Source organism: Podarcis filfolensis (genome assembly GCF_964270895.1).
Source record: "Podarcis filfolensis genome assembly, chromosome: 3".
Classification (NCBI taxonomy): Eukaryota; Metazoa; Chordata; class Lepidosauria; order Squamata; family Lacertidae; genus Podarcis; species Podarcis filfolensis.
Genome location: NC_139606.1, coordinates 106,421,898 through 106,442,462, shown reverse-complemented (window position 1 = coordinate 106,442,462; position 20,565 = coordinate 106,421,898). Strand labels below are relative to the sequence as shown.

Below are 20,565 nucleotides of genomic sequence, written 5' to 3'. Positions count from 1 at the left end.
CAGGGTGAAGCCTCCAGAGGGGTGCTATTGAGGCTCCCAGCCTGTGTGTGCCAAACTGGGTCTTTGACCCAGGTGAAATAAAGCCTGGTTTCACCCTTGCCTAAAGGCTAAACCATAGTGTAACCGTGGCTTCATTCAACCAAGCTCACCCCTACAGGCCATCCAGCAACTGGTATTCAGAAGCATTGCTGCCTCTGACTGTGGAGGCAGAGCGTAGCGTTTTCAGAACTTCTGTGTTTTTTGCTCTACTGAGCCGACATACGTTTTGTTGTTCCTGGCTTTATGAATATATGCATGTATGTGTTTTTGAGCTGTGAGTGGTTTCATTCTGCTCATTTTTATAGCTCTTGTTGATTCTTCTCTAAAGGCTTTTGTCTTTTATTGCTAACCACCCAAAGGACTTTGTTTTAACTGGGTGGCATCCAAATGATGTTAAGAAAGAAAGAAGGAGCTCCCTCATAGTCCAGCATCTTTGGATCATTCAGAATCATCAGTGATCGAGGGAATTCATTTGAAGCTGACAAAAGCGATGAAGGGCAAAGCCGTGGCAGGTAGGAAACATCCAAGCGGGTTATAACCAAGGGACCCGTTATTTTGTGTTGGTCCACAGAGTCTAGAAATCAAAGGCATGCCACTTCTAGCGTAAAACAGAACTTCATTGTCAGCCGTAGGTTGAATTGTCCTTTGTGAATTTTGTCACATCTACATCGTTCATTTAAAGCTCTCTTGTGCCACTTTAACAGTCATGGCTTCCCACAAATAATCCTAGGAACTTATTTGTTAAAAGTGCTGGGAATTGTAGCTCTGGGGAAGATCTCAGCACCCATAACAAGTGATTCTTTGGGAGGTACCATGGCTCTTGAAAGAGATAGGAGATGTAGGGATATGCCATTAACTGTATGGATGTGACCGGAATCTCTCTCTTCTTTTCCCCCCTGAAACGATCTCTGATGAAAATTTCTTCATTGGTCCCGAGCTTACCAGGGCAGCCATTTTGTTTCTTGAGGTGACCCTGAGTTCCAGTGTTCCGAGAGAGAATAATTTTGCTCGTGTCACCCTTTCCACACAGCTAGTTTTTATTGCCCTTTTCTCTGCCTTCTCCAGCTCTGCATTAATGGGAACATAATTCGTTGCTTGACAAGCCGCCACCGCAGTCTCTGCCATCCTTCAGCAACAGGCAATTCCAGAACAACAGGAATCAAATTAGGTTCCAGTCACGACATCTCTAGCAAAATGAACCTCGTGCAGATCAGCAAATGGCACATATACCCACCCCCAATTCAAGGTGCATAACACCCAAAGTTATTTTGGAACCTGAGGCAGAAAACCCCACAGATATATGCCTCCTCTGTCACATGGCGAGAAGTACTTACCTTTCAGGTTTTGAACCAGAGGGTATTTATTCCAGAAGCACTACAAGACCACTTTAAACAGACATGGCTTCCCCACAAATAATCCTGGGAACTGTAGTTTGTGAAGGGTGCCTAGAGTTGCTAGGAGACCCCTGTTCCCCTCACAGAGCTACAATTATCAGAGTGGTTTCTGGCCAAGGATTTCAGACAAAGGATGCCATTTTATCTATGGCTTCATTCTCCAAAGATGTCTCTTAAGTTGTTATTAAAATATCGCCAAAAATACTGGGGGGGGGGGGGAATCCACATTTTTACTGCAGCACAGAAAGATTAGATAAGATCCTCTTAAACATCAGTGTAAATCCAAAGTAACTAATGCATGAGGACTATATTAACTACTGGCAGACTGAAATACAGCAGAGGCAACCTGCCCCACCTCACAGACATCCAAGCATTTATTTATAGGTAGCCTCAGCACTCTCATCTCTGCTGCTATCTTGGTGACTTAAGCTCACTACAGTGGTACCTCGGGTTGCGTACTTAATTTGTTCCGGAGGTCCGTACTTAACCTGAAACTGTTCTTAACCTGAAGCACCACTTTAGCTAATGGGGCCTCCTGCTGCTGCCGCGCCACCAGAGCATAATTTCTGTTCTCATCCTGAAGCAAAGTTCTTAACCTGAAGCACTATTTCTGGGTTAGCGGAGTCTGTAACCGGAAGCGTATGTAACCTGAAGCGTATGTAACCCGAGGTGGTACTGTATGTGATAAAGAGCGACGCCTCGCATTGCCCATCTTTGATGAAGGCTAACTTGGCATCTGTGGGGTTTTGTGGCCTCTCACCTTCATGTCTTCCTGTCGTGTACCTTGCTCAGAGCTCTGAGTTTCGGAGTGGCATCTGCTGTCCACAGACCATAGCAGAACAGAGTCCTAAGTAGTCATGGAAACCGTTGCAGCTTTCCTAGCACGCTCCATTTAAGCACGGTCCGTGTACAGCCTGATCCTAGGGATGTTTGCACAAGAAAATACCTGGGGTTACCAGCTGATCAGAAGGAAAAAGACAGAACAGAACATCCTGGCCTGCACCTGATCCTTCAGTGGAAATCAACAAGGGAGGCTTTTTGAGCTGTACATCAGGGGTGGGAAATGTCAGACCCAGAGACCCTCCAAGTTTCTCTCTCTGGCCTTTGGGTCTCTCGTCATGCCACAAACCCCTCCCCAAAGCTGCATCCTCTCACCCCAGGCCTCAGTCCAGCCCTCCATCACACCCTCCTTTTTGCCTGGCTGGGATTTATCATTGAACTCTGATAATGCCTCTTGTGTGCCCGGATAGAGGATAATGGAATGGGTAAGAGAGGGGGGATAGAACAGGGGCCACCAACCTGGCACAAGTGAGTCTTTCATGGGCACCCTCAGCCAGGGTCCCCAGGCTAAATGCTTTCTTTCTCTCTCTTTTTTAAAAGTAAGTCTCTAGTGTTCCTAGAAAAAAAGTTATGAAGCAAAAGGTGCAGGTACCCTTCTAAGTGATTTACTGTATATGAAATGACCCCAGGAAAGTGGGTATAGGGTTGCAGCCGCTGGCTAGGCTTTGCTTTAGGGGTAAAACAGAGGTCTTGTGCCTTTAACAGCTGTGTGGCAGGCAGAAATTCAACAGGCTAGGCCTTTTCTAGTATGGAAATGCCATGGTGAAGAAAGCTGCACCTGTTCACATTCTTTGCAGGGGTTTTACACACGTGGACACTGATTTATTTTTGCACCCTCCACTTGTAAAAGAGGATACAACTTTGCATGTCAGGAAGCATATGCAGATTTTGCAAGTGGGGCAGAGAGCTCAATCCACATGGGCCCAGAAAACCCTCTTGGTATCCCTGAGTATGTGTGTGCATGAGAGAGACAGAGAGAGATCTGAGGGAGAGGGAGAGGGGTTGGGGTGGGATGTATCACCTTGTATATTTTTCCTTGTCCTCAGGAATGCTCTCTGTTGTTAGATAGCACCAGCATCTTTGTGTGAAATATTGATTTCCACAATTGGGACTAGCAGGACATGGCAGCCATTTTGTAATATGCCATGCCCCCATGGCAGCCATTTTGTATTATGTCATTCCCCCATGCCAGCCATTTTGTGGGAGGTACCCACAGCACTCTCTTAAAATATGCCCACTGGTCCAAAAAGGTAGGTTGGTAACTCTTTGTGTAGAAAATAACTGGCTGTACAAAGAGGAGGGGAAATATTTGTTGCCCTGCCCGTTTCCCCCCCTCTGGCTCTGCCCACCACTGAAATGTGGCCCCTGGGAGGTTGCCCAGAAGGGAATCTGGCCCTCTGGGTGAAAAAAGGTTCCCCAACTGCTGTATTTGATCATCTGCAAATGGGTGCAGACTGAACTGCTTTCCACAGGCTGGTTCAAAGGTTGACAAAACTCCTGAGTAACAGTGCAGTCCTAGCCATCTCTCTAGGAGAGAGGAAAATTCAATGGGACTTACTCCCAGGTAAGTGGGGCTAGACCAGATTTTTTTCAATGAATCTGGGGACACTTTTCAATTTCAGTAGGAATGATAGGATTTTGTCAGGGGACTGATTTGTAAATCCATGGACTGTCCCCAGGAAACGGGGATGTCTGGTAACCTTAGGCTAAGGGTTGCAGCTTTAGAAGCATAATTTGATACCATTATTGGTCTCCGCGGCTCAGTGGCAGAGCATCTCTGCATGCAGAAGGTCTCATTTGCCTCCATCTCTTGAAAGGGCTGGGAGAGAGTCCCTGCCACTCAGCATAGACAAAACTGAGTTAGATGGACTCCGTATAAGGGAGCTTTCTGTGCTGTGCTTGAAATCTGTCTGACATATATGGATCACAAAGTCTACAGTGAAAAAATTGTCTTAGATCTGCTACCCTGCAGGGAGTTCTTTTGAGTTGAGCAATTCAGGCCATCGTTGTTGTTTTCACACAACAGAGAATAAAACAACAAACGGATGGATGAATCCTTTCGTCTGAGGTATACAAAGGACCTATGACAGCCTGGTTCCTGGGCGTCCTGGATCAATTTCCTATTTGTGCCATTGGATACCATCTGGCAGACCTAAACAGCACTGCAAAAACTGAAGTCGTCATGGTAGCTCTACCCTTGCAGAAAGAGGCCAGATTTGTCAGTTGAAATAATCTGGAATTCACGGCTAGGAGGTTTTCGAACCGCATTCTAGAAAAACACTGGATTTCACCGGCAGAGCCATAGCTCTATGGTAGAGCATCTACATTTGCAGGCAGAAGTTCCCACATTCAATCCCCAAGTAGGGATTAGGGATAAATTCCTGCCTGAAATCCTGGCATTGCTGCTGCCAGCTGGTGTAAGCAATACTGAGCTTGACTGACCCAAGCTCTGGTTCAGTGTAAGGCAGCGTCTTATGTTTCTAGCTTTTCAGGGGGTCCTTGTTGAGCTGATCAGGAATGGCAAATTAGTTTCGTACTTGCTGCCTGTTAATCTTCCTCTACGATGCGCACCCAGGAGGGAATGTCTGGCTGTACTCCAAAGTGCACACTTGGTTCATACACAAAACGTTTTGCTGCCTGAGGCAAAGGACAAGACGGCGACTCCTCTCCATTCCACATACCAAACCCGGACAGGACTGGTAGCTGAATGACTGGGACCTGGAAGATCAAGGTTTGAGTCCCCACTCAGTCATGAAGCTCGCTGAGTGTCCTTGAGTCAGTCACTGTTTCTCAGCCTAGCCCTACCTCCCAGGGTTGTTGGGAGGATAAAATGGAGAGCGGTAGAACCATGCATGAGCTCCATAGGGCAAATGTGGAATATAAATATAATAATAATAACATTGGGGGAGGGTAGCTTGCTGCACCTTATCTGAGGCAGCAGGGCAGCTAAGGGCCCCCATGAGAGGCTATGCAACAACAGAGCAGATTGCTTGGGATGTTCAAGAGAAACAGTTGGGCTCAGCTGCTGCTTGAGGTGGTACCAGGGCCATCTTAAGCATTTTCGGCGCCAAGGTGCAAAGGTCTGCCTGGCGCGCCCCCCGGTTGCCCAAAGTTGTTGACCTTTTTTTAAGGCGGGCCAGCAACGCATGCATGGCAGAGCTAGCCTCAGCAGCAACAGAGGAGCCCCAAGGCGCTGGCGGCAGTAGAGCAAGGCTGGGCCAGGCGCCTGGGGAGGGGTGGGCAAGCAGAGCCCAGCGCAATAACAGTTGAGCCTGAGGCGGCTGCTAAGCAAAGCCAGGCGCCTCGTGTGAGCAGCATGTGGTGGGCGGGCCTCTCGATGGCCCACCAATCCCAAGCACGTAGGAGGGTGGAGCCGGCTTGCTGCCTCAGTGCTTCGCTCGCCCGCAGCAGAAGAGCTGCGGCGCTCCGGCGGGCTCTGCTCCGCTCGGCAGCAGCTGTCAGCTCTTCCCAATCCCCAGACTCTAAATCTTGGCCCCGGACTCTTGGCCTGGCGCCCCTGAGAGCCCGGCGCCCGGGTGCCCCGCACCCCTAGCGCCTATGGGTAAGACAGCCCTGGGTGGTACCTTGCCTCCCTAATGGTAGGGCCGGCCCTGTTTCTATATAACGCCGTGGCCAGAGACAATGTCAGCAGACGGCGTTCTTGGGCAACTCCTGAGGAACCTGCCACTGCAATGCACCCCCTTTTCTGGTGCTCTTCTGATGTCTGCCTGGCAGCTACCATTGTAGTTACCCACAATGCCCTGCTGTAATACCATAGTGCCAAACTTTTCCTCACGTAGGCCCCAACTGTCCCATGCACCCAGAAAAATAAATAGGAGGAGGAGAGGGTTTGCCTGCCCTCATGAGGGAATCCTCACTAGCGGGCCTTGTGCTGAGGCGCCCATTGGATAATGTGCACCAGCCTTGGCCGTGTTAGTGCCCAGCAGGACAAATTAGGCCCCATCTGCATTATACATTTAAAGCAGCATCATGCCACTTGAAAGAGTCGTGGCTTCCTCCAAAGAATCCTGGGAAGGGTGGTTTGTTAAGGGTGCTGAGAGTTGCTAGGATCTACAGTTCACAGAGTTCACTGGGAAGAGAGATTGACTGTCAAACTACTTTGGGAATTGTAGTTCTCTGGGGCCTAGGTTTCCTGTGTTAACTGAGTGTTTACTGTAGAATGCACCTTCAAATCCTGTACCATTGTTCCCTCTTTACTCACCCCCCCCCCCGCCAATAAAGATTTACACCAGTTTAGGTCCCATTATGTAGCTGTCTTTTTATAAAAACAGAAGGCAAGCTCTGCTGGAACAGGTACAAATTCTGTCTAATCCTGCATCCTGCTCCTCACGGTGACCAAACAGATGCATTTCCTGTAGCAGGAAACACTTGTTTAAAAAGTTTAAAATCCTTGTGTTCTGCAGTTGTTTTTAGATTGCTAATATAGATGGTGTTTACAACTGCCTGGTACTTTTTGAAAGTATTATACTGAGGCTTAATATCACTTGGTATCAACGGGCCACTCTCGGGCTAATTGGCTCTATAAGGTTGTTTTGAGGCAAAGAGCCACTGCAGTTTTGAGGAAGTTTTTTCCTCTGTGTGGTTGGTTAAATGTCTCCTTGCTGTGTACAAGGTCTGAAGAAAGACAAAAACCTCTTTGTTCACTTCTCAAATTACACGCTGTGTTTGCTCAGTTTTGCTCAGTGAAGTGTTGCCAAGATCTTTTTGCCTTCTGGACTCCGTCTGTGTCATGCAAATGACTTTGCTAATGCGGAAGATTGCAAGACTAGCCCAAGGTCACCTAATGAGCTTCATGGCTGAGTGGAGATTTGAACCAAGGTCTCTGCAGCCCTGGTCCAATACTCACACCACTATACGCAAGTCACCTCTTGACATTATAATCATCTTGGGGATGAATAATTTGATTTTATTTAAATAATAAAGTGATGAAACATGCATGTGCAATCTCCCCTTTAGCAAGGAACAGATAGTTTTTAAATGTGTATACTTATGTGTCATTAAGGGATGCGGGTGGCGCTGTGGGTAAAACCTCAGTGCCTAGGACTTGCCGATCGTATGGTCGGCGGTTCGAATCCCCACGGCGGGGTGAGCTCCCGTCGTTCGGTCCCAGCTCCTGCCCACCTAGCAGTTCGAAAGCACTCTTAAGTGCAAGTAGATAAATAGGTACCGCTTTATAGCGGGAAGGTAAACGGCGTTTCCGTGTGCTGCGCTGGTGCTGGTTTGCCAGCTGCAGCTTCGTCACGCTGGCCACGTGACCTGGAAGTGTCTTCGGACGGCGCCGGCTCATGGCCTCTAGAGCGAGATGAGCACGCAACCCTAGAGTTGGACACGACTGGCCCGTACGGGCAGCGGTACCTTTACCTTTACCTTTTTATGTGTCATTGGGAGTCCATTCTTTGGGGGAAGCCATCCATCATGGATGCTTTAGTTGAGATTCCTGCATTGCAGGGGGTTGGACTAGATGACCCTCACAGTCCCTTCCAACTCTACAATTCTATGATTCTATGAATCTAGAACCTGTGGCCCTCCAGCTGCTGTTGGACACTATTCCATCAGCCATAGATAGCAGAATCATTGCTTGGGGATGATGGGTGTTGTAGTGCAATAACCTCTGGAGGGCCACAGATTACTCATTCCTGACTCAAGTTGTTCATTTAACTATCAAATGGAAAAGAGTTATGTTGCGGGGGGGGGTGTCAAGAAATGTGGAAGGCTGTGATGCCTATTTTCAGGAACAATTCCTCCTGCAATTTTCCAAGTAGATGAGAGTCTGCTAAAAGTAAACCCATTTTTCTCCTTTATGCAAATGTTAGAGAGGCACTTAACATTATCTACATGGATTCAGCAGAACAGTGCTATTAATATTTTTGGAGCTGGCAACTGGTTATCTCAAGGGAACAAATATGCTTCACCATTCCTCTCACGGGAGTCTTGCCAGGAAAAGAAGTTAAGTAAGGGTGTCCAACCGCATAGTTTTTCCAAAAAGTTCTGTAGAAGTGTCAGAGTGCAGGGAAACATACAGCAAATGTGTGAGGAAGAAGAAAGCCCCATAGTTTTCAGAATAATAAAAACCAATCCATTAAAAGAAAAATGATCTGGGAAGTTTCCAAGAGAGATCTTGTCTAGCTCTCTGTGGTAGGGTGAGGGTCTGGACCATGGAAGGACTACTTAAAATTAGGGATGGGCAACCTGTGGCTCGCCATTTGTTGTTGGACTCCAATTCCCATGAGCTCCAGACAGCATGGCCAGTGGTCAGAGGTTATGGGAGCTGTAGTCCAGCAACAACAACCTCTGGCAGGCCACAGTTTCTCCACCCTTGGCTTAAGTGGTCTATCCTGCCAAACCGGTCTGGCTTTGTTACATAAAGTAGCAACCAAATACCCTTATTTTTGTTAAATCTCCTGCAGCTGGACTTTTCTGGAAGGAAAGAGCCATTCGGGAACTTAGCTCTCTTCCTCCCTGTGGGTGATGATGCCATGAGCTTCCTTTTATGAGGAAGCAAGTTTAGATTTAAGAGAGAGCCTAATAGAAGGGTTGAAAGCTGTACGATGCGCTAGGACAGGGGAGGCAACCTAAGGCCCGGGGGCTGGATGCGGCCCAATTGCCTTCTCAATCCTGCCTGTGGACAGTCTGGGAACCAGCGTGTTTTTACATAAGTAGAATGTGTCCTTTTATTTAAAATGCATCTCTGGGTTATTTGTGGGGCATAGGAATTCATTCATTCCCCCCCCAAAAAAATATAATCTGGCCCTCCACAAGGTCTGAGGGACAGTGGACTGGCCCACGGCTGAAAAAGGTTGCTGACCCCTGCGCAAGGACCTCTGAAGGACCTGGGTGCCTCCTCCAACCAGTAGAAACCTAATGGGGGAGCAGGATCAATTGGAGTGTTAATACTGTGAAGATTCAATTATGCTTAGTCTGTGTCATGTTTACTGGCCTGAATCTTCTCCTGGCTCAGAGCTAGCCTCAGAAAGGGAGGAGATATTGTCTTAGAGAGTGGTTGTCCTGTGCTCCAGGACTGTCAAGGCCAGAGTGTGTGGCTTTGCCCAACTTCTCAGACCCAGAGGGCATGCCCAATGCAGCCCTCACTGCATCCATGCTATAGGAACCAGATGCTGCACAACCATGCAAGTGTCCCTTTAACAGAGAGCTCCTCAGAGGGAATGGAATTAACAGTCGATCCGGATCAGCCAACCTTCAGAAGCCCTCAGCATGCCACTAAGACAACAGCTCTCCTTAGGTGAGTTCCAACTAGAGCTTGCTACAGAGAGCTGTCCAGGGTCCTGACGGATTGTGCTCTACCTTGCCTGTTGTGATCGGGGAGAACCTCCCTTCACTCTTCTCTATAGGTCTTGGCTTTGATCTCTTGGATGTGACTCTGCTCTTCCAGTTGTTACCCTATTCTTAGAGTGATTCACTGCGTCACCCAGCCTTCCCTGGGGCCCTTGAGCCAAACTAGGGCACAACAGCCTGTATATATCAGCAGAGGATTCTTTCCCCACCATTTTTTGGTCCAGTCACCAACCCACCAACGTTCCTGGTCTGTATGTTGCATTTATGGCAAGATGGAACAACAGGAAGAAGGCATGTTGGAAAGAAGGAGACTCATGGCAACCAGTGCTAGGAAACGGTCGCTAGGGGAGAGGGAAGGTGGTTGGAAAAGGACGGGAAGGGAGGAGAACTGTCCAAGTCGATTATTTTGGGGAGAAATGAAAGGGCAGGGAGAGCCCTATCAGCCTTGAGACTGGATGAGGAACCCGTGGTTTCATAAGTCACACAGTCAGCTGGAAATTCTTGGTTTGCTGCCTAGCAACCGCAGGGCCTGTGTCTTGATCTCTCAAAAGAGGGCCTTCCTCAGGACACTACAGTCAGCAGGAGAGGCCCTCTGAATACATGACCCATAACAGTGCCTTCTTGGTGGTGGTTGCCTATTTGTGGAATGCCCTCCTTGGTGAGGTGCACCTGTCTCCCCTGTTACTAACATCCACGAGGAATTTAAAAGCATACCCAGGCATTTGATCACTCAAAGATACAGGCCCTGTAGCTGAGGATAATCACACAGCCTGTGATAATCTGCCTCGAGACGGTTAACAGAATAAAGTGGGTTAACAATATTTTGTTTTTAAATTGAACGGACTGCCACTTAGATCAACTACAAAGCCTGATTCAAGATCACTGGAGCAAGAACAAGCCTTTTGTTCCTGCTGTTCCCCCAAACCTGTCTGTTCAAGTGAAGGATGACTCATCTTCACCCTTCTATTCTTTCACTCAGCTCTTTCACCTTGGACAATGAGGTTTGCCTCTCTTGGCTTCCATCAGCTTTGCAATCAAACACTCTTCCAGCTTCCCGGACCTTTATTTAAGTACAAGGTGGCGTCAGTATTGTTGCAAGGCCAGGCCTTTCTCAAAAATCGCAAAAATGCTTTGGGGAAAAGTAAACGTACACATTCAGGCACACACTAGTGTGAGCGAAGGCTTGTTCTGTTGCAACATGCTTTTGCGTTAGTTCATAGAATTGTCATCTAGTCCAATCCCTTGGACTGCAACTGTCAGCTGCCAGTTTGTGCCAATCGTGAGGGACAGAACCATGGCAGGGGGCAGAAGCATGAAGTACAGGCCCCAGTTCATCTTTAAAAGCCATGGAAAAACCCTCACTACTGTGTTGTGCATTAGGAATTCAAGAGGTTGTTGGCCACCCTGCCAGATCCACATTCCTCTTGTCTATGCTTCAGCAACAGTGAAGATTTTGGGGGACATGGGGCCAAATTCCAACCTTGGAGCAAGAGGGCGAGTTGCCCCCTTGCAAGATAGATAAGATACAACTTTATTCGCATTAGCCAATGGCCATAGCAACAGTAAAACATTGCAGTATATGCAGAAAAGGAATTTGATATAAGAGCACAATTTAAAGTCCCGAATCAGCCATCAGTTAGTGGCCCTTATTCTGATTGCCCCTGCTATGAACCTAGCAACCTTTGCTGTTATCTGCTCATTTTGATCTGATAGAAGACATTTTTCTGCCCCCTTGCAATGTTGTTTGGATGTTCTCTCTGGACCCTACGCTCCACTTGGGGGCTTTCTGGAGGCACCTGATTGTCCTCTGCAGGGGAACAGGACGTTCCTACTAGCTGATGCTTTGGGCCGAGCTAAACAGGGCTTCTCTTACGTTCTGATAGGGAAGAACCCACAATCCATTTCCTTCGGAACAGTCCTATTAAAATCATAAGCATTGCTGCAGAACTAGTGGAGCGTGGGTTCTGTGGTCATTTATTTTTTTTAAAGCAACTTATGCTGCAGTTTCTTAAAGAGACCTACATGGTGCAAAACTTTAATGCATCCACTTTGGCGCTGGGCAGTGTACTCATTTCCTGACCTGAGACAAACCAGACCTCTCTGTAATAGTTCTATATCCTCTTTTGTGTCTGGAGTCTCCCATTACTTCAGACTTGGTCTGCTGCTGCTCAGTGTACAAAGGGGCCAACAAACATGGCCATCACAATAGAATTGCAGAGGATCATCTAGTCCAACTCTCCCTGCAATGCAAGGAATCTTTTTGCCCAATGTGGGGCTTGAACCCTTGACCCTGAGATTAAGAGTCTCAAGGCTCTACCAACATCATGATTGACTGATTGATTTTACGATGGCGGTGCCTAGGCTACAAGGGAGAAATGTGTCATTTGCTACTATCTTTGCTGCCCAGTAGTTTATCAGCAACGGTATCCAAATAAGCCTTACAGTAGGATTTTCATCAGAGTATATATGTGTGATTTGGACTATCTAGCTTACGTACTTGCCCACAGTTTCCTCCATGAACAAGCTGCCTTATACAGAGACAAGCACTGACTGCCAGTGGCGCTCTAAGACAGCCTTTCCAATGTTGTACCCTCCAGTTGCTTTGAACTACAACTCCATCAGCCCTGGCCAGCACTGCTGGGGCAGTTGATACTTACTTCGTACAAATTACAAGGGTGATTAGCATGCCTCACAGCAAAGATGTGTGCAAACATCAGTCTTGCAAGCTGGGCATGTAAAAGAAACATTTAAGAACTAAGAAGAGCCCTGCTGAATCAAAGCAAGATTCTGTCCAGCATCTTATTTTTAGCTGTACTTGATCCAGTGATGCCTATGAGATGTTCATAAGCAGGGTGTGATGCTCCCATTTAGTGGTCATGACTAAGAGCTACTGATAGGCCTTCGTTCTTCATGGGATGGTAAAACTATTGCCTAACGGTAGGGACCCTGAAGCGCAATTCTATGCATGTTTACTCAGAGGTCCGGCTATGTTTGGTGAATCTTACTTACAGGGAAGTGTGTGTATAGGATTGTAGACTTCGCTCTTGGAAATGGGAGCATGCATGGAGCAAGAGACCAGACCCAAGTGCAGGATAAACAATGTGAGCTAACACTGCCATTGCTTTCAGTGCCAGGTAATTGCTAGTGTAACTTGCACAAACGTTGACATGTCACAGAAGGTAATCAAAAAGTGTGTCAGTGAGCGAGCAACAGAAAGCGATTTTCACTCTCAGGCTCTTTCCTAGTTCCTTTGTGTGTCTCCCCCTTCCTCCCCCATTCGTCTTGGCTGAAAGCAAGACTGAGAGGTAATAAATATTTCAGAATTGCTTAAGTGTTGTTCTCCTTCCATTGATTTCCCTCCCCCAAAGAGGGATTTCTGCTTAGTCACTTATATCCCCATCCTCCAAGGACTCTCCTAAAATAAGATCCATTAAAATGAGAGGACAAGGCTGTCAGAACTCTTAAGTACCAGAAACACCAATTATTGAAGTTTTCCCCCCACAACTGACTATTCTGATCCTTAGAGCCAAATTCCCTCCCGTGAAACGGTACCTTCTGGTGGTAGCAACATAAGAATGGCTGCCTTTTACTGAATCAGCCCCATTGGTCCATCTAGCTCAATGCTGTCCACACTGACTGGCAGGGTCGCTCCAGGATTTCAGGCAGGGTTCTCTCCCAGCCATACCTGGAAGTGCTGGGGATCAAAGCAGATGCATGCAAAGCAGATGTTTTTCCACTGAGCTGTGGCCCCTTCCCCTTTCTAAAGTGGAGGCTGCCAGATATATCGCCAAGGGAAAGAGAATTGTCACAGGTTGCAATGTGATGAGTACTGTTTTCATGTTTTCCTGCTTTTGTCCACCCTGTGAGTCTATGTGTGTGTGTTTTTTTAAAACTTGTATACTCAGACTTTGGTGTTAAGACAAGCCTGACAGGTGAAAATCTGGAGTTCAGGCAACTTCTTTGCCAGTGATTCCCACCTGGAAAGATCCATGTTAGAGCTGCCAGCTCACCTCCTTTTTCTGACCTCTGGATTACCCTGTCAGTTATACTTTGTCATCTGGGGCACATTGCCAGTCAGTGTGGAAAAAACAACCACCCAACCCTGATCCAGGGCAGTGTGTTTACAAAAAAATAAAGTTGTGCAGGTTTTGTTACTACATTTTAAACCTGTCTTTTCTCAAAGAAGGTTAGGGCAGTGTGCATACTTCACAGTCACGCACACACCATTTGATTTTACACAACAATTTTATGAAGTAGATTGTGCAAAGAGAGTGACGGGCTCAAGGTCACCCACAGAGCCTTAAGGCTTAATTTTAAACTTGTCTCTCATCATTCTTAGTCCAACAGTCCTTGATTACTAAGCCACCCTGCGGAGATCCCTTTGTGTTTTGTCATTTGCTTTGTTCTTTCTAAACACAGGGAGTGCTGGTCAAGGCAGCCGTGCTGGGCATTCAAAGCTAGGAGGATAGGAAGATGTTTATACCAAGTCACACTCTTGGTCCATCTACGGTAGCTGAGGAGTGTTGACATCCTGGTGACAGGACGTCTCCTAGATTTCACGCAGGGGACATTCCCGGCCCTACCTGGGACCTTCTGCATGCAAATCAGGTCTTCTGCAAATGAGCTCTGGCCTTTGCCCCGGAAAGCTCTTGTCTCCTGACAACTGGAAACGTTATTTTATCCTCTCGAATTTTGCTTTACATTCTTCCTGTTGTCAAGCCTGACTTTGCATTTGTAAGGCCTAGAAACTTGCTTTTTTAAAAAAGGAAAGATAAGATGGCCCAGAATGCTGAAATCTGTGCCCCAGTTCCATGTGGTTTTGGTGCTTTTGTGGAAATGTGCAGACACAGCGGCCTTGGCGTGCCCGCCAGAATTGTCACTGTCACCATTAGTCTAGAAGCAGGTGAGGTGTGGTTAAAGTGCTGGACTAGGATTGAGAAGACCCCTTTTAAGAACGATGAAGCTCCCTGGGTGACCTTAGGCTGTTCACTCTAAGCTACCTCACCTAACCAACCTCACAGGGTTGTTGAGATGACAAATCGGCCTAGGACCCTCGTACCTACGGGGCCGCCTCTCCCAGTACGCCCCATGGAGGACCTTCAGGTCCATAAATAGCAACACCCTAGTGGTCCCGGGCCCTAAGGAGGTCAGATTAGCCTCAACCAGAGCCAGGGCCTTATCAACACTGGCTCCGGCCTGGTGGAACGCCCTCTCTCACGAGACCAGGGCCCTGCTGGATCTGATTTCTTTCCGCAGGGCCTGTAAGACAGAGTTGTTCCGCCTGCCCTTTGGCCTGGAATTAACTTGATCCCCTCCCCCCGTCTTTTTCCCTTTTTCCTTCTGTGATGGAACTCCTACTTGGGGACTTCCCTGGCTCTTTTCTGGCCCACGTAGGACCAGTTTGGATAGTTAGCCTTGGTGAAGACAGCGTTTTTATCCCCCAAAAAGTTTTTGAGTTTCTGCTGAAATGAGGCTGCATTTTAATGTTTTAATGTTGTATTTTAATCTTGTTTTTAAGTTGTATTTCAATCAATTTGTTTTATATTTGGTGTTAGCTGCCCTGAGCCCAGTCTTGGCTGGGGAGGGCAGGGTATTAAAAACAAATAAATTGATGATGATGATGATGATTATCGAGGAAGAAAACTATGTTTGCTGGTGTGAGCTTGGTAAAATATAAAATCCAGCTTTTCTTTCTCACTTCTTTCCTAGCGCATTTACTACCTGTCTTTGGAATTCTACATGGGACGGACCCTTCAGAACACAATGGTGAATTTGGGTCTGCAGAATGGCTGTGATGAAGCCATTTACCAGGTATGTCCATCCCCCCTTTGGGGGCTGATGCTTTTTGTGGGTTCATCATCAGTCCTGTCCTTTTTCTGATGCAAAAATTGTGGCACTCTGCCTAGGGGAATCTCACATTGCAGCAGGGTCAATTTAGTCTGAAAGCTTTCAGATTCTGAGAAGAACTAGGCAATGGAACAAGTTGCTAATGGGAGCTGTGGAATTGTCACTGGCAATCACATCCGTTAGATCAGTGTTTCCCAAACTTGGGTCTCCATCTCTTTTTTTTTTTAGGACTACAGTTTCCATCATCCTTTACTACTGGTCTTGCTAGCTAGGGATGATGATAGTTGTAGTCCAAAAACAGGTGGCTGGTAAACTAGCCAAAGATTGTGGTTTCAGAGTCTGTTTTTATAGTCATTTGCAAACCGTGGTTTGCCAGATGGTATTGGTTCAGACATCACAATGAACTGTGGTTCTGCTGTGCAAACCATGGTTGGCTTTACATCACTGTGGAGATGCAGCATTTCTCTGCTCCTGCTCTTCCCTTTCTTTGTTTTTAATAAGTTTTTTCCTTCCAAAATACGCTGAATCTATTCTTTTTTTGGCACCTGAGCCCAAACTACAATAATAGAGAGCCCATTAATTTTTACGGCCTACTTAAGTTTCGCTCTTAGCCCCCATGGCATCACTCTGAATGTTTATTGCTAAAAGGAGCATGACTCAAGGATTCCATTCCTTTTGGCAGAGCTACCAATGTGTTTTGTCCCCTGGGCAGTTACCTTATTATCAGAGTCTGGAATATGATGAAAGCTTTGGAGGGAGTGTGGAGGAGCGGGAGAGAGAGAGAGACTTGCTTTGCTTGGACAACTACCAAGTCAGTTGGCTTTGAAGCTCAGATTTATCTCTGATCGGAACTCCTGACATTTCTGTTTTCAGTTACAACCAATGGCAGTGGGTTCCGATTCTCATCAGAGAAGCTATGGGAGCTGGGTTAGCGCATACACACACACACACACACACACACACACACTTCCCAAATCAGAATTGCTCCTGAAGCCACAGTTCTCCTTGTTGGGGAATAAGGTGGATGAGATGCACGTATAAAAACAAGTTTCAAGTCCAGATGCACATGTTGGCAAGAGTGATGGAGATAAACCATTGATTCTCCAGCCATGGGTGGCTACCACTGACAAAGATGTAGAGGTAACAACGGAACTGAATGGAGGCCCCATTCCCCCCCCCCAATCCGTTGAGCTGGATACTTTCTTCCCACCAACCTTACTCAGAAGTAAGTCCTATTGAATTCAATGGAGTGTTTTCATTGCTGTTTCTGCTTTTCACAATAGCTTGGGTTGGACTTGGAAGAACTGGAGGAGATTGAGGAAGACGCTGGCCTGGGCAATGGAGGACTGGGGCGTCTGGCAGGTGAGTCTTTTTTGGGCGGGCCTGGGAACGCCTCGCTGTCCTGCAGTGTGGTGTAGTGGTTAGAGTGTTGGACTGAGTTCAAATCCCCGCTTAGCCAAGAAGCTCACTGGGTGGTCTTAGGCCAGTCGCAGTCTCTCAGCCTAACCTACTTCACAGGGTTGTTGTGGCGATAAAATGGGGTGGAAGGGGACCAAGCACGCCACCTTGAGCTCACTGGAAGAAAGATGGGATATAAATGTGTTTAAATAAAGGAAAAGTATACCTGCACCAACCGCTGCCACTCCTTTTGCTTTGTATTGTGCTAGGTCTTGGTTTGCTTCTGTTTTTATTTTTATGAGGCATTCTGTGTTTTTTATGTTGCATTTTTATGTTGCGAACCACCCACAGATCTACGGGTACAGGTTAGTGTACAAATTTAATAATAATAATAATAATAATAATAATAATAATAATAATAATAATAATAATGTCTTAAACATGAGTCCCAGTGGGTGGCATTGGTAGAGTCGCTTTCCTGGACATCTGCTTCTGTCTAGTAATGAAATATTTTGGGCCCTTCCTCTTTTAGCTTGCTTTCTGGACTCTATGGCGACGCTGGGGCTCGCAGCCTACGGTTACGGAATCCGCTACGAATTTGGCATTTTCAACCAGAAAATCGTCAATGGCTGGCAGGTGCGTTGGTGAGAGAATTCTCGTTCCTTTTGGGGCCGCTGCCATTGCCTCCATCGTTCCTAGAGATCACCACGCTTGGGAGGGCGAAAGATGCTTTATCACTTAGGCTGAGGCCTACCAAAGTGTTTTGAGAGGCAGAGAAAATAGGTGTCTGTGTCCCGGCCCTCCCTGAGGAGGGATCTTGTGGCACAAACATCAAGGACGTTTTGGAAGGGACACTGCAGGTGTGGGAGAGTACAAAATCAGCCAATAACAGCAAAGGAGTGGAAGAGGCTGTACCCATACAGAGATCAAAGGCAGTTGACTGGGTAGATCACAGATAAATATAGACAGCGGCTTTATACTTTTGGTTCTTTTAACTGAGATCCTTTGTCGCTGAAGATACAGGAGTTGAACCTGGGACCTTCTGCACGCAAAGCCTGTGCTCTACCACTGAGCTATGATTCTACCGGGTGTAAAGTGCATTGCTGGTCAAATGACCTGCAGTGAAAGCAAGTTTCACATCCCATTTCTCCTTCTTTCAGGTGGAAGAAGCCGACGATTGGCTGCGTTATGGCAACCCTTGGGAAAAAGCCCGCCCAGAATACATGCTTCCTGTACACTTCTATGGCCGGGTGGACCACACTCCGGATGGTGTGAAATGGGTCGATACTCAGGTACAGCAGTAGAAACCTACCTGTGGGGATGCCACAAATAATATTATAATAATTTATGACTTCTGCTTTGTGCATCTGACTGGGTTGTCCCAGCCACTCTAGGCAGCTTGCAACAGAATAATACAGGACACAGTGTAACAGCAGACATTAAAAGCGTCACGATACAGGGCTGCAGAAGGTCATATAATTGTTTGACATCTGATAGGAGAGTGTTCCACCTGGGGGAGCCACTACCGAGAAAGCCCTGTTTCCCTGTAACTTCACTTCTTGCAGTGAGGGAACCACCAGAAGGCCCTTGGAAGTGGACCTCAGTGTCTGAATGATGAGGGAGATGGGTGTGCGTCCGTGATGAAGTGGAGGTGTCAGGTTTGGAGACGTTGACTGTAGTAGCAAATATTTATACAGCTTTCCTCAGTGCAGTGTGTTGCAGGCACAATAATAAGGCTTTCCTCCCTATGAGAGGAAGCTTGATGGGGTGATGAAATAAGTAAATACAGTGGTACCTTGGGTTAAGTACTTAATTCGTTCCGGAGGTCCGTTCTTAACCTGAAACTGTTCTTAACCTGAAGCACCACTTTAGCTAATGGGGCCTCCTGCTGCTGCTGTGCCACCGGAGCAAGATTTCTGTTCTTATCCTGAAGCAAAATTCTTAACCTGAAGCACTATTTCTGGGTTAGCGGAGTCTGTAACCTGAAGCATATGGAACCTGAAGCGTATGTAACCCGAGGTACCACTGTAAATTCGTAAATAAAAGTCATGCAGATTAGAAACAAAAGGGTTCAAATGGCACGTTCTCAGGTATGGTGAGCTCTTCTACAGGAAGCAGGGAAACGAATAGGACGCACAAATAGTACACGCCTGCCTTGCTCAACCAGGGGCTGATGGGAATTGTAGTCCAAGACTTCTGGAGGGCACCAGGCCGGGGAAGGCAGCCCTGAAGCACATTTGCACTCGTCTGCAATTGAAGTCTCACATTTTTGTTTCGAAAGAGCCGTAATTAGGCCTGGTGCCTGACTCACTGAACAACAGTATATGTGGTAGAGGAGAAGAGAAATACATTGCGTGGGGAGAAAGAAACAGGGGGCTTGATCCACCAAGAATTTCTTCTGTTGGTGCTCCACTGGCAATAAATGGGAATTGGTTCAAGAACAGCAGAACCTTCAAAGCCCAGAGGCTTAGATAGCTTTCTTTCTTTGTCCCTCCCTCAGTATTTTTCCCCCACACTTCTGATGCCCGTACTCAGGTTGGTTTATAGCAGTTTAAAATCACAGTGTCGTGAAAATACATGCAAACTAAATTTATTTGTAATGTTCTGAAGCTAAGAAACCGACTGCGAGTTACAATATAGACAGTTTTGGGAATGGAAATAAATAAATAGGATACAACACGAAACTATAATGCATTAAAAAAGAGACAAAGCACCCCATTCCTTCTTGTCCTGACCTCCAACTGAGTGGCAGGCTAGGTATCCTGTGGGACCTTAAAGGCATGAGCTTTTTAAAGCTTAGATCCGATGTATGAATTTCTGTTGCTGCCTTTACAGGCCATATTTGGGCCTGCCTTGCCAGCTTGCCCTTTCCATGTTTTGATCACTTCCACATACGCAGAGTCTCTGGTGTTCCACATTTGTTGCTTGGAAGCATATAATTGGTTTAAACAGCGGCATTCCTCTGGGAAGTTGGCTAGGCCATCTATTATTCTTTGTTAGAGAGTGGCTCAATAATAATGCCAGCTTCTGGCTGTTTTGGAGGATATACAGTTGATGCTCGGGTTGCGAACGTGATCCGTGCGGGAGGCACGTTCGCAACCCGTAGCACCGTGTCTGCACACACGCGGGTTGCAATTTGGCACTTCTGCGCATGCATAAAGCACAATTTAGAGCTTCTGCTCATGCGCAAGCACTGAAACCCGGAAGTAACCTGTTCCAGTACTTCCACGTTCGGCGTGGTGCACAACCCGAAAACACACAACCTGAAGCATCTGTAACCCGAGATATGCCTGTATAGCCTTGGATTGTGAATTTTCTGTAGCTATTGCAGTAGTACAGGCATAGGCAGATTCGGCCCTCCAGGTGTTTTGGGACTACAACTCCCATCATCCCCACCTAACAGGACCAGTGGTCAGGGATGATGGGAACTGTAGTCCCAAAACATCTGGAGGGCCGAGTTTGCCTATGCCTGCAGTAGTGCATAGGTGATTGACCTACCTGCCAATCACCAATGTCATTGTGATGTCTGATGATTGACAGTTGCATTGCCCTACCCACCTGCCAATGCCTGATGCACAGCACTTTCCCAACAGCCCACAGGGTGCCGAGTGCGAGCGGCTTTGCTGCTCCTTCAACCCCAAGTGGATTGCCTTGAAACCTCTTCTGAAACAGAGGGGCACTCTCATTGGAAATGGCTTGGTGCCATTGCAGGAAGGGGCTTTCTCCCCACATA

The 20,565-nt window shown here is 47.1% G+C and overlaps 1 protein-coding gene across 3 annotated transcripts in view; it reads left to right on the top strand.

The window, feature by feature from the left end:
* Positions 1 to 20,565, top strand: part of PYGB (glycogen phosphorylase B) — a 41,985-nt gene that overhangs the window by 2,394 nt on the left and 19,026 nt on the right. For 2 of the 3 annotated variants that reach the window (XR_014545823.1, XM_083605068.1), the window contains exons 2-5: positions 15,297 to 15,398; positions 16,718 to 16,796; positions 17,365 to 17,468; positions 17,993 to 18,124. Coding sequence is in view for 2 of the 3 variants with exons in the window: in XM_083605068.1 (XP_083461194.1) it covers positions 15,297 to 15,398; positions 16,718 to 16,796; positions 17,365 to 17,468; positions 17,993 to 18,124 (417 nt within the window). In the remaining variant the exon portion in view is untranslated. Of the gene's footprint in view, positions 1 to 15,296; positions 15,399 to 16,355; positions 16,575 to 16,717; positions 16,797 to 17,364; positions 17,469 to 17,992; positions 18,125 to 20,565 lie in introns of those variants that run through there. The other variant, XM_083605069.1, reaches the window with a different exon arrangement.